The sequence below is a fragment of the Lathamus discolor genome, chromosome 1, assembly GCF_037157495.1.
Source record: "Lathamus discolor isolate bLatDis1 chromosome 1, bLatDis1.hap1, whole genome shotgun sequence".
NCBI classification, from domain to species: Eukaryota; Metazoa; Chordata; class Aves; order Psittaciformes; family Psittacidae; genus Lathamus; species Lathamus discolor.
This window is the reverse complement of record NC_088884.1, coordinates 62,258,648-62,272,285: the sequence shown is the minus strand read 5'-3', so window position 1 is coordinate 62,272,285 and position 13,638 is coordinate 62,258,648. Positions and strand designations below refer to the sequence as shown.

At 39.5% G+C, this 13,638-nt stretch overlaps 2 protein-coding genes across 5 annotated transcripts in view; one reads left to right on the top strand and one right to left on the bottom strand.

Moving 5' to 3' along the window:
* GYS2 (glycogen synthase 2) overlaps window positions 1–3,683 on the top strand; it is a 42,372-nt gene extending 38,689 nt beyond the window's left edge. For all 4 annotated transcript variants that reach the window (XM_065674191.1, XM_065674199.1, XM_065674182.1 and 1 more), the window contains 3 exons: window positions 534–697; window positions 1,873–1,953; window positions 2,761–3,683. In XM_065674191.1, coding sequence (XP_065530263.1) covers window positions 534–697; window positions 1,873–1,953; window positions 2,761–2,982 — 467 coding nt within the window. In that variant the 3' untranslated portion in view covers window positions 2,983–3,683. The remainder of the gene's footprint in view (window positions 1–533; window positions 698–1,872; window positions 1,954–2,760) is intronic.
* A 3,302-nt stretch (window positions 3,684–6,985) lies between these two features.
* SPX (spexin hormone) lies at window positions 6,986–11,933 on the bottom strand. Its single transcript, XM_065674222.1, has 6 exons — window positions 11,773–11,933; window positions 10,748–10,828; window positions 10,556–10,613; window positions 9,895–9,957; window positions 9,220–9,306; window positions 6,986–7,310 (listed from the first exon to the last, which is right to left on the bottom strand). The coding sequence occupies exons 1-6, from the start codon at window positions 11,776–11,778 to the stop codon at window positions 7,252–7,254; spliced, it is 354 nt and encodes a 117-aa protein (XP_065530294.1). The 5' UTR covers window positions 11,779–11,933; the 3' UTR covers window positions 6,986–7,251.
* Window positions 11,934–13,638: the final 1,705 nt, after the last annotated feature.

Here is a 13,638-nt window from a genome sequence, read left to right as displayed (position 1 = left end):
ACCCTGGTGTAAGGAAGGTGGCAAGAGTAAGATATTGATCTGGCATCTCTGCCAGAATTGTACATTGACTAATATATGCAAGTTAGCAGTCTCTGTGGAAACACTGGTATTTCTACAGAAAACACAGCCTCTCCACTACAGGCTGATTCTGATCATCCTCACTCATAAATTCTACTGCAAACTAGGAAAGCACTAGATTAATTTTTTTAGCGGTCAGTATTTTATCTAGGAACTCTTGAATCCTTTTGGATGTACTTCCACAACATAAATAAAGCCTCTGAGTTTTGAATAATTTGCTAAATTTCAGCCTGAAAGGTTAAGAAAGTTAAAATAAAAAATACATATTTCTCTGCGGCTTTCCATTCCATTAGAATAGCAACAAATATTCCAGTCATAGCTGCCTTCTAACAGTAAAAAGAACATATAATACATGTAATGTTTGTAAGACTATGTGATGGAAGGTAGAATGGAAATGTAAGAGGTCATATCCCATTTTCATTTCCATTTGACTTCACCTTTTTTGTGTCCTTCAGGCATCTACATAGTTGACAGGAGGTTCCGTTCTCCTGATGAATCATGCAACCAGTTGACTCAGTTCCTGTACGGGTTTTGTCAGCAGTCCCGTCGCCAGAGAATCATCCAAAGAAACCGAACCGAGAGGCTCTCAGATCTGTTGGACTGGAGATACCTAGGCAGGGTGCGTGAAACTGTGTAATATAAGTACTACACATTCCAGGCACATAGGTCTAACTAGCAGTCTTTAGCATTATGCTACAATGCAAGGAGACATCCCTGCTCCGAAAAGCATCTCTCAAAGGTGCTAAATGCAAAGCCTGCTTTTACAGTGTAGTGTTTTCATTTTCCAGTGGTAAGGAGAGACATGACTTAACTGAGTAAGTTAGAGCAGAAGCCAGTCATGCTGACTGAGGTCTTTTTACTCTTGGTGCTAAAGACAATGTAAAAAGCTTGTGTCTAGCAACACTACTTGTGTCACTGTCAACCCTACATTAAGACGGGTTTGTGCTTCAAAATCATCTGTATTCGTCCAAACATCCTACCTGTTCTTGCTGCTGGGCCTTGAGCTACTCAATACTCCTAAATGACCTCTGTGCCTTGAAGGCAAAATAATGGGTTTGATTTGACATAGAAAAAACTGCAGTACCACCTACTAAAACAGTAGCAAAGCGGTATTCTGAAATCCACAGAAGCAAAGAAGCAGGTGCAGATGCATCAGTTTTTAACTATTTTGGACCTTGTCCTGCTCTGATATCTGTGTGAGAACCTTTCTGTTTATATGGTTCTCAACACAGCATCAGACCCTGATACGACAAGCTATTTTTATCATGCATGTGACATGTACTTGTGAATATAGTGGATCCATAAATATTTTTGCCAAATTCTTAAATACAAGGCTTCATAAATATTGCTCTCTGTAACTGTTACACGTTTCCTATGCAAGGATAAGTCCAAAGGTCGTGTATATATCATGTGCACACTTAAAGATATAAATTTTCCTGGTTAAAAAAGAGCCAGTTCTATCCTAAGAGATAAAGAATACCTGTCACTCAGTAAGAACTACACTGACTGAGACAAATGCTGGTTTCTATCTTAATGCATTGTTCTGACAGAAACCTTGTTCAGCTTCTGTTCCAGACTCTACTTCAGTGTGAATCTAATATGAATGTTTCACTACTTCACAGCAATGTACTTATTACAAGCAGTGATATCACTTGGATTCTGCTTAGCTGAAAACACGTATAGCCTTTGTTCAGCATTATCTTTTAGAAGATACTCATTTTAAGTTCCTATTTTACCTGTTTAAATCTACCCAAGACTTCCTTGACTTGTAAAGGTTTGTCTTTCATGTTGCAGTATTATATGCATGCCAGACACTTGGCCCTCAGCAGAACATTTCCAGATAAATTTGAGATGGAACCATGTGCTCCACCAAAGGTAAAGCCTGCTTTTAGAGATGAGTTAATCTGCATTTTAGCTACTTTTACAAAGAGAGAGAAGGAGTGTGACAGTGTGTGCGTACGTGTGTGTGTCTGACAGAAAGAGAGAAGAGAGTTAGCAAGGTTTGTTTTAACTGAAGGGAAGTAGGAATTAACAGTTAAAAGCTCAACAAATTATAGGCCCAGCCTCTAGTCAGGAGTTGTAATGGCATCAGATGCAAACGCTAGGAATACCAGGTGCAACACAGGAACAGTTCTTTGGGTCATTTAGAGTGATCTGGTTGGCACTATGCCACTTTGGACCAGCTGAGGAACTGCCCTTTGAAATTTTTATTAAGGAGTAGCAGCTTCTAGTTTTGCTTCTGATAAATGTCATGGAGATGTTCTGCACAAACCAAGCAGAAGAGGAGCTCTGGTTTTGCAGATATTGGCATTACAACTAGAAAACAGTTTTAAAACTTGACGGAATTCTGAATTTCGATAAGCATATTCTGACTATGGAGTACCAAAAGATTTAACCCTGTGTTGAGAGGTTTTAGGATCAGTAAAGGTAGTCATATTTTGCAAAAAGGAGTGCTAGAAGGGCAGCATGTTATTTATGCCACAGGCTAAAGATCACTGACATACAAGCAGAGAAGGACTGAGGGGATGTAGGGTCAAGGGAGTTTAATTTTAGAGTGCAGAGCAGGTCTAACTTACATCCCACCATCGTTTTTCTTTGAAGTGCTAATTTTCTTAAATTGATGTATACAACTAATTGAGGAACACTGTGATAATACATACAACATGCTTCTCTCTCTGCCAGACGGAAGGTTTCAGGTATCCTAGGCCTTCATCAGTGCCACCGTCACCTTCTGCCTCTCAGCATTCCAGCCCTCATCACAGCGAAGGTGAAGATGAAGATGAGGATGAAAGATATGATGAGGATGAGGAAGCTGAAAGGGATAGGCAAAACATCAAGTCTCCCTTTACCCTTGGAGCATTGCCACAAGGGAAAAAGAAGCAGCATGGAGAATACAGGAACTGAACTTGTTGCTCTCACCCTGGCAAGGTCTCTTCATCCATTCAACAGTTCTTCCTGTAGGCTCCTAAGCTTTCTGTTAAGGACAGTATGATATAATTAGGGGAATCTTTAATGTTATTTGAGCGACACTATTGTAAATCCTAATATTATTTCATCTTGAAAGTAGTTTAAATGACAATCCTTCTGTGCCCCTTTGAGATAGAAGAGATTTCTCAAGCTTAATAAACCTAGAGAATGTGACAGTCCCCTCAGGAGCTTATACAAACTGCAGGTCATAACTTTGTCTACATAATCATCTATATTAATTATAGTCTATGCTGATAGCTCCATTATGGGTGTCCCAAATTAATTTCTGCTTCGTTTGTGTTTCCCCTTTCCCTTCCTAAACTAATATGAACTTTAAGCCAGAGCTCAAAAATTTGGAGAAAAAAGTGTTGCACTGAGGAAACCTTGGCAGGGTTAAAAAAGATACGCTGAGAAGAAAATGGTCTTTCTTTTTACTTATGCTGTTTATTGTAAGCTTACATCACTTAAAACATGTTTTTTTACAATACACAGAAGTGTCTTGACCCAGTGGTAAAACACACTTCCTGTGGAACAAAATAAAGTCTTATGCAGTGGGTATTTGAATTTTAGAGACAAATGAAGTTATCTTTCTGAAGTCACTTAGACCCACAATAAACAGCAGACCTTTTATTTGCTGATTCCTCTGCTATGTCTTTTTTTGTTGTTTTCATCTTGTCTTAGGTTCTAAGGTTATTAACAAACTAGCTTGGGAGGAAGCTAATGTGACTTGGCTAAAGAGAATGGCAACATTTCCTTATGTTAGACCTTTCCCTGCAGACAAACCTACATGCCATAGAGCAGTGTGACAGCATTTAAAGATGAGTAACTCTAATTCTTCCAATTGCCCAATTAATCCATGGTCTATTTCACTTCTTCGAGGAAAGATGTAATTGTAACAAACAGTGCTAAAACAATTCCAAGAACACATTTGCCTCACAGACATAATATCGAAAAGCACCTGAAACTTCTAAGTGCTTGGGGAATAATTGAACCCCACAACAAGACCTAGACATTACCTTCAGAAAGCTTTCAGAAGTATTTTAATTCCTAGAGATGCAGAGAGTGCCTGAACATGCTCTTTAGAAGTAGATCTTGACTTTAAGACGTTAGGAAGGAGATTCATCTTTTGTTTTGGAAGTTTGTGCATCAAAAATTTCTCATGCTGTTCAAGAAAAGGCATTTCCAGGAATTGATTCAGCCTGTTCTTCAGCAGGTAGGATGATGTAAATTTTGGAGGTATTTACCTTCACTGTAAATCCCAAGAAGGAGCCTAGGTGTCCAACTTTGATTAGACACATACCTTTCAAACACTTAACCAACATTTGCTGACATTGGTCTTACTGTAGAACATATAGAATGAAAGTGATTAGGTGCCTATTTGTATTTTTGGCCACCTAAAATCAGTTTTAAAATTAGACTTTCATTCTTAAGCTGATTTGGATAGGTGAATGAATAATTATTCTCAGAAGACAGGTTCAGGCTTTTATGATGAAAACATAACTGGATTTAAAAGGAGTCACTATTTTTAGCCATGTTAAAAGTAATCAAGGCAATGAGTAGTTATTTTTCATATGAAAGTGGTGAAAGTAAAGATACTACAAACATTTTCCTTCATACAGTTTACTAATTGGAGAACGACTGCACTTTGTGAATTCAGAAATGTATATTCTTCCCCAAAGTGCTTTAATCAGAGTTCCTTCACAGAATCAAAGAATGGCAAAGAAAAGAACATTTAAAAGGTATATAGATTGAAAGTTAATGTTTTCTTAAAAAGAAAGGAAATTCAAGAAATCTATAATTATTGCTTGTATTTCAATGCACTGTTGTATGGAAGAAAAGCACTTCATCCCAAGTTCCCTGCCATCAAAACTGCATTAGCATCATCCAGCAGTTCCTTGGTTGCCTAAAAATGTTTCAGTTGCCACAAGCTGGTGAATATCGGTTTACCATCAGCTTCATTTTGGTGCTGAAAGATGTGATCAATACTTATGTATTGTAAATATTTTTAAATGATGGAGGCACAGCACAGGCAGTATGGAAAGTGGAAAGGTTTTGCTAGGGTTGCATTAAGACAGCTACACTTGTTCTTTCTGAACAAGTCCCAGAGGAGAAAAAAAAAGCAAGACGTATGGTCCAGGTTACAGGTTCTTTTCGATGGGCTTATGGTGTTTGAGTTCTCTGGGAAGAGCAGAGAACTGTCATGACATCTCGCACAAATCCAGCTGTGTTTGATTCAGCACGTTCATATACTTTGAGCACCTGTCTGGTGACAGGAAGTGCACAGCTTCTGAAATATGACTGATGTGAAGAGAGTGCCCATTCTTCTCAGAAATGGTCCTTGAGTGGCCCAAGTGACCTCCGCCTCATGCCTCTAGGCTTATTTTAGTACTCTCTTGAACGCTAGGACTAGCCATCAGCAGCATGACAATTTAACTACAGCAAAGCATTTCTGCCTTTTGGATTTGCAGTTTTATAGGGAATGGCTTTTTGTTCAGGCAGATTGCCTAACTTAAATGCCGCACATTTTTAATAGTTACAGACATCTGACAAGCTTGGTAGCAGCTGTCTCTTACATAAGTGATTATCTGCCAGATTGAAAATGCTAGGGTTTCACAAACCACTCACCAGCATGGCAGAATGTTTATTCTGTTCCATGGTATTTGTAATGAATTGTTTAAGCTAGTGAGCTTCTATCAGGACTGCATACAAAAAGCTGGAAATACGATTAGTACAGTTTTTCTATCATCTCATTTAGAGGCATATGAATTTCATTATAGTAATAAACCAAAGGATGTATAAGCCTTCCACCTTTTGTCTGATCATTGACTGATCATACAGTAAAATATGCTGAAAAGTAACTAAGTTATTCAGAGTACGATAGAAACAAAGAGCAATTAAATTAATGAAAATGTTCTGATGGATATCATTGGTCTTTAGATGAAGCTCCTCATGAATGCATTCTGCCATATAACATATACTGCTATTCAAAGATACATTGGTGCCTAAAAATTAACATACAAGGACATTTTTATTTCTCCAGTTGTGTTCCTCCATGAAATAATATAGATTATAAACAATTGCCGAAAATGCCAATAGCCCCATGATGGAAATTAATTCCTCTGTTCCTTCAGCTGCGTTTCTTTTGAGGAGAAGCAACATTGTTATTAGTGTGTGCTAACAGTTAATTAGGAGTGCCATGAGAAAGATCAGAGGGAATTAGCATTGAAAGATGAAGAGTATTACTAGGGTTGAAGGTTAAAAAAATAAAACATAGTTGCTTGGACACAAGAATCATGTGGGTGTTTTTTAATTACATGAGAACTACAGAGGGCTTTCCAGTTAGACCACAAAACTACACAAATGATGTTAAATATGTCTTTATCAGCATGGAATGATAATAAACGTGTTTATGGTCCAGTTTCACAACTCAAAAAGCAGGCCAACAAAAAGTACGGTAACCATGCAATTAATATTCTGTGTGCCTGTTGGCACGTGTGACACTAGGTTTGTACGTGGTACACCACCACCAGCTCCAGCAGTACTTCAGATCCTGACAAGTGGCCGTGACGGTATGCCACAGGCATTAATGAGGCCCAGATCCTGTAAGACTTATCCCCACACTATGTGGTGGGACTTACTCAGTAGGGTTGTTGAGACTATGCATTTCTGCATGCATGTAACTGGGGCAGCACTGAGGGCTAAGTAAGTGCTGTCGCCTATTCTCTGTAGTGACAGATACCTGCAAAAAATAAAAACACTGTCTTCGCTGTCAAAGATAGCTGGATTGTGTTAATATCACACTGATTTATTAACAATCAGCAATTTACAGGGCTGGCAGTGAAGTGGTGAAGCAATTACGTTTAAAAGGGCTTCAATACACAGCTGGGTGAAAAGTGGTAAAAGATGACTATTCAATGCCTATTGAAAGAAAATGAAGTCATTGTCCAAAAAGACAGTTTTAATCATCTTTTCAGGTAAGACGGTACAACGCATTTAAGTTCTAGGTGGGACATACAAAATGGTCTAAACAAAGCAGAACTTAACAAATGCTTCCTTTATCTGAACGAGTAACTGTGCAACCTGTTTGCATTCAAAATCTTAAATACATACATACGTCAGAACTGAAGTGAGGATGGATGAAATACTCTGTTTACACAAGACATGATTTCAGGGTCTATGCAATCCAAATGTCAAATCTGAAATATTTCACCAATTTGATAGCTTATTTGTCAAGTAGGCATGGTGATCACTGTTTTCTTCTTCAACTGTAAGGCAAGACACAATGGGGAAAATTAAGCTGTAGATAAGGGAAAGTTCATTCAGTAAAGCTTTCAGAAGACAGATGTGCCTCAAGCACAAGCGAAGGGTAAAGTGACTGCTTAGCTGAGAGATGTAGGCATCTGTAGAAAGAATCATGCCTTCTCTCATTTTAAATGTAGGCATTTTTCTGTTTTCTGAAGTGCAAAGGTACAAACCATGTCCAGAAGGGTATCTTAGTACAAGGCAGAATTTTTTCATGCAGAAGAAAAGAACATATTTGGTTTCTATTTGCACATTTCTCTCACTCAAGAGGATTCTAAAATCACTGAAAAGTGATCTTCTGAAAGTGCATAACTTACCCAGGTTTGGCTGCTTCGTTATTCCCTACTACAATGGTGGCAATGTCACAGTATTTTTCAAACAAGTTGCCAGTTCTGCTTAGCTCTCTGAGATATGTCACCTTTTTTCTCAGGGGCTATTGCTGTTCACCATCTCTTCTGGAACAGCAGCAACAGGCAGGAAAACAGCCCTAAAATTTACGAATTGTGAGCTTCAGAGGATTTTCCCTTTCTGTTAGCACACAAATAAAACTTGCTCTGATTTATCTTTAGAACTGCTCAGAGATTTTGCCCAAAGCATTATGCTCATTTTTAATTCTGTCTTTTCTCTGTCACTTAAATGCCACTGAGTTCTTTAGATTAGCAGAGTTCTGCCAGGGCAGGGAAGAGAGAGCTGAGCGCAGAGCCCCGGCACTATATGTTGATAACATTCTGAATAAGGAGCTCACAACCAGGACGAGAAACAAAGGTAGCTTCTAGCCACCTCCTGTTCCTCCCTGTCTTGAATCAAAGAGGGGAAAAGTCAAACTTAAACTCCTGGGCTTGTATATGCTACAACAGCCTCCGCAGCGGCCAGGAGCCAGAGCACAGCATTGTCTCTCGACAGCCTGTAGGGTGCATCCTCCTTTTACAACCTTCCCGACCCCAGCTGCCTTTCCCAAAAATAGACTACGTAGAGGTGACTTGTAGAAAGACAGAAGACAAGGGTAGCATAGATTTAGGGTTTCAGCCTGGTGAGCTCTATCTGTGCATCAGACAATGAGCAGTTCAGGAAGGCTGGCTGGGGTGGAAAGGGGAACTAAAGCAGGGCAAGGGAGCCAGGGAGCATAGGATAAGGGAGTGCAATGTGTATGAAGGAGAACACAAGTTACTTAAGCCTGCCTCAGTATCTGGGTTTTGCCAGGGGGTGTTGTGGAAGGGAAACATGGGTTCTGAGGTTCTGGAGAAGCAGAAGCACATGGTGAGGAAGCATGTGATGAGGATGTACAGATGGGAAGCTGGGAACACATGAATAAATTACAGGATTTTCAGGATATTTCAAAGCTCTGTTTCAAAGTGTCCCTGGGACCCTTGTCAACTGTGCCAGCAACAGAGCTTGCAGAGGCCACATGTGAATCCCACAGCTCCTCTGCTGGGGCTTTTAAGGATTCTTTTAAGTCTTTATACCAGGATATAAGACCCAATGGAGGAATGAAAATTTCACAAGAGAACAATATTCTGCAGAAAAAGGAGTCCCAGTAGAGTTTTGTTCTGGAAAAATCAATTCAAAATAGCCATTCCCTTGAATCTAAACCAATGAAATTCTGAAAACCAAATTCAAAGCAGAATATACAAAATTTTACCTACTGTCATTTATCTGATTCATGTTGTAATCTGTGTAAATGTACACTTTAACACAATACATTCTTTGGAATGTCTCATTTCAAACCTGAGCAAGCAGCTGCATGGTACTTGCCAGATGGGCTTAGACCACAACAAAACTAGACCTTTTAGATTAATTTACTAAATTGTTCATAAATGAAACAGCGACAAACCTTGTTTTAAAAAGTCAGGGTAAGACGAAGCACACACTTACCTTCTTCTTGTGCTTTCTGCAAGGTACTAAGGAACAGTGCAGCAGCTTCAGAAAGAGATAAAGGATTTGTATTTTGGCTGCGTGTTTCTAGAGTTATAAGAAGAGAGATGCAGGGTTGGTTAGTGTTTGATGGTATTTCTTTGGTTTGTTTTTTGCTTTTTTATCTCTATAATGAAAGACCGAAAGAGAAAAATAGTGCTGTTGTCTCCCTCACGCTATAACATTCTCTACTCACAACCACCCAGATGAATGTTTAACACAGAAGGCACAAGCAATCTTTATAAAAAGCAGGATATTTCAAAGTCCCTTAGAAGGTAAAAAGAACATTTAGTTTTTTTATATGTTCCTTACTTTGCTATAACATTCTGTTTCCTCCAGAAACATTATCTGTCTACTTTTGTCATCTGTCAGTTCAGCACAATGAATAACTTGACTTTTTCCAGAGGAAAACAAAAATCAGAAGTACTGATGATAATGCCACTTAACAGCCAGGTCCACCTGGAACTTCTGTAAATGAAATCATATGGGTGCACAAGGAAGGAAAGTCAGTCTTTATCATGTACCTTTTTGAATGAAGGAACTAGCAGAAATAAGTTTGTTTCCTTGAATATATCCCCTCCAGTTTCCACAGATTTCTCCCATAATGTGTTACATATACCTGTCCACAGTACTTACCAAGCTTCATCCTGTCATACAGATGGTTTCGCTGGCTCTCATCTGAGATGAATCTGCGTCCCTCTACGAAAGCAGTGGGAAAAGGGTGAAAACAACCTCCCAGGTCTATTCGTATTCCTACACTATAATTCCTAAAGTAATATTTTCAAAATACAAAATTACAGCATTACTTCTACAAACATAAAATGGGAGGCATAAGGGTCTTTCCATATCAGCAGGAACCCATCCTGAACCATAACTCCAAGACAACAACCCCCTGTTACTTAAGAAGATGTTTTAATAAAGCCCGAGTGAAAATAAGGCATGATAACTATATCCAGTGTGTCTTAACCCCCCTTTAAGTTTATTTCAGATAAGGAAACTTCTTTTCTGACAGGTTTTACAATCAAGCTTCCATCAACATTTTCAGTACTTTGTTCTGCTTCACTTCTTCCAACACTTGTTTGCTTTCTTCATTTTGATTTCTTTAAAAAATAATAATAATGGTGATACCACTGTTTCAGAGACAAGAAGAAATAGGTAATTAGCATATCCCTGCAGGCCTCAGAGCTTCTGCATCCACAGCATCCTCAGGGATTTACTGATTGTATGGGGCCAAGCAGATTAGGAACTATCCAGTGGTAAAATTATTTCCTCAAAATGGAAAGAGTGTGGGACTTACGTGCACCCTTCAAATACAGCATAGCCTGAGGAGTCCAGTTTCTCCTTTGGAAATAAGCCTTTGTGCCAAAAAAAAAGAGAAGAGCCATGTCAACGCTGCATGACATTACTAACTAGTACAAACACTTAACTGGCACCAACCCATGAGATTCATGGATGCTGAGCATTCAGCCTAAGTAAGTGAGCAGTTTACCTGAGGTGCGCTCCAGGAGAAAGATACCAAGAACGCTGCCAGGAACAGTGCCGTTGCAATTGCTGTCAGTTTACGCAGTCCCTGTGCACAACAAAGAACTACAAGGTACAGGAAGACCTTTCAGATCCTTAGATCCTCTCAACTTCAAATCTAAACGTGAAGGTATGCCCAGTCTCTCTTTTCTCCCTGTTTTGCTGCCAAACCTCCTTTTGCTCAGTGACTATTCCACTGATCTGTACACAGTGATCTCATGGGAGGATGGATGTTAAATCAAACATATGATATTCTCTTAACTCCTGTTCATTACAAAGGTACCATACCGGTGAGAACATCACAAGCACCTTTTGTCCTCCTATTTACAAGGACATTAGATCCTCCAGAAAAAAGAGAAATGTACAGTCTAAGGGGGAAAGACAATATAAAGTATATCTTGATTTTACCAAACCTTGAATCATAGAGTTTAGACAACAAGCAAATGCAGGGACTTGCCATTTCAGACAAAAGCCCATCAACCATGAGAGCGCATCGGTACTTCCTCAGGAAAAGAAAGTTTTTAAACTTAGCATCCTATTTGCCTCAGCCATGATTACACACATGTCACGAGACAGGCTTTTTTGATGCTTGGAGCTTGTTTGCTGATGCAGCACATGCAAATGAAAGCATTGAGCATGAAACCTCTGCCAAAAAGTTGCATCTCTGCTTGTTCACACAGACCATGTTGTTATTTATGTATTGATAACAGTGATGTGCAATAGGGAGCACCTAACGTTATGATTCACAGTAGTTTATCTCACCCTGGTTTTAAGAGCATGTTCTGCTACTAATGTTTTTTTAATGCAGTTGTTTCAAGCACACTGAATAGAATTATGCGTATATTTCTTACATTATTTATTTTTAAAGTTAAAACTAAATTCTTTTAAAGTTCAAATTCCTAAGCTCCCCTGCTGCTGCTAAATACTATACTCACATGAAAAGTATTAATTGAAAACTAAACTTTCCCATGCACTTAAAAGAGTTTCACTCACCTTCATACTTTCTTCAGTGGCAAATCTTCAGCCTTCTTTTCTTGGGATAATGTGCTACAGGATCTCCTAAAGGTTTGGGAGTTCCTTTTTAAATCTTCAGAGTGAAGGTACCCTCCCCTTCTGTGGCAGGGCGGGGGAGTCTAAAGGGATCTCTTGTCAGCCCTCTAGATGGAGAAGTAGAAGGTCTGATGACTCCTGAGGGAAACCTGTAGACTTGCAGGAAGTCAGAGAAATGATTGAAAGGTGGATACACTTGCAGATGCACCCCATTAGCCAGGTGAATACCTTCTGAATACATCAGCATCAGCCCTGTGCATTTGCAACATGTCACCTTCTTGCTAGATGATCGATAACCACAGCCAGAAGCAGGTATTAATATGCATGATGAGTGTTTACCTCAGATAATCTAACATGTATCGTATTCCTAACCATTGTGGGAGCTGGAAAAGTTAGTAAATTACTTTCCAGGCATAACATGCCAACATCAAGAAAATGGTGACTTTTCCAGTGTCACTAGCTTATTCCTACTGGGTATAGCTAGTGGTAATGTACTAGGTTATTCCTAGCATACATTTAGAAGACTCAGTCTCTCGTTTGATTCTCTAATGATCTCTCACACCTAGTTTTCTTATATGCAAGTAAAAATACAAAGCTCAATAAAAAAACCACCAAAACCCTCCCAACCCCTAATAGTCAGAATCACTGCTCTGTCTCATGGGGTGGTTGGAGTAAAAGCTCAGATAATGGGCTCGAATAGGTCAAGCAGTGGAGCAGTAAACAGAAAAAAGTCTCAAAGTGGGAATCGGAAAAGCCATTTCCATAGGCTACTTCTAAGTGGTTGTTGGACCTACTGTAGTCATGGATAATGGATGAGAGGCAAAGGTTGTGTAGCTAGGGTTATCTCTTCTCCCTCATTTTTTTCCTTTGTAAAATGGGAGAGGGAAGCAGAAGGGGAAGCAAAGCACACAGGGAGATAGAAATCTTCTGATTAGAAGATTGGCCAGTAGGAACTTTCTTGCAGCAGTCTCACAAACTGGACCACCCTGTGGTGTAACAAAAACACAGGTCTGCCCGTACATGTGACAAACATGCTCATGTATGTGGAATCTGTCTGAGGAATGTGCAGATAAGTACTGCTAAGGTTTGTCATGAGGTTTTGCCTGTTGAGTCTGTGGAGACTGCTGTGATGCACACTGTGAAGGTGCAATTACTCTCCTGCTTTCGTGTGGATACTGATCTGTTCTCTGCTCATGCCAGACAGAATTGTTCATGAAATATACAGAACTGGCATTTGCTGTAGCTCACTCTGGAATGGATGAAAGAAATGAGAGAGAAGTTCAGGTTTTGGCCTCATGCAGCTTTTGCCATGGCTGGGAGCTGTCACTATCTCTCTATCCTTTTAAAAAGGCCATGCCATGATGCACCCTATCCAACAGAAGGGATTCTACTTGCATCTACTTCAATGTGAAGGTTACATTTTCTCTGCTCAGAACAAAGACATATCTTGATGATGTTTAACCCTTAGCCTTAGCAGAGGACTATGCATGGCATCCAGAAGACATTTAACAAGCAGAGACTTGGAAAAGATAAATAGCTACTCACTTATTCCCTTCTGGAGTGCCCTCAGAGTTTCTCTTTCTGCACGAATCACAGCGCCAGAATCAAAACACACAACTGAGTCTGTGAAAATAAACCCCCTATATTTGGTGTTGGTCAATGTAAGGTATATTCTCTTCACAGTGGTTCTCCTTGTGGTAGAAAACAAACAGGATCTGTTTGGCACTGAAAATAAGCCCTGGTTCTCCTGCCACCAGAATGAGACAGCTTAACATGAAATAAAACACGAAGACAACCAGCTCAGTCCCT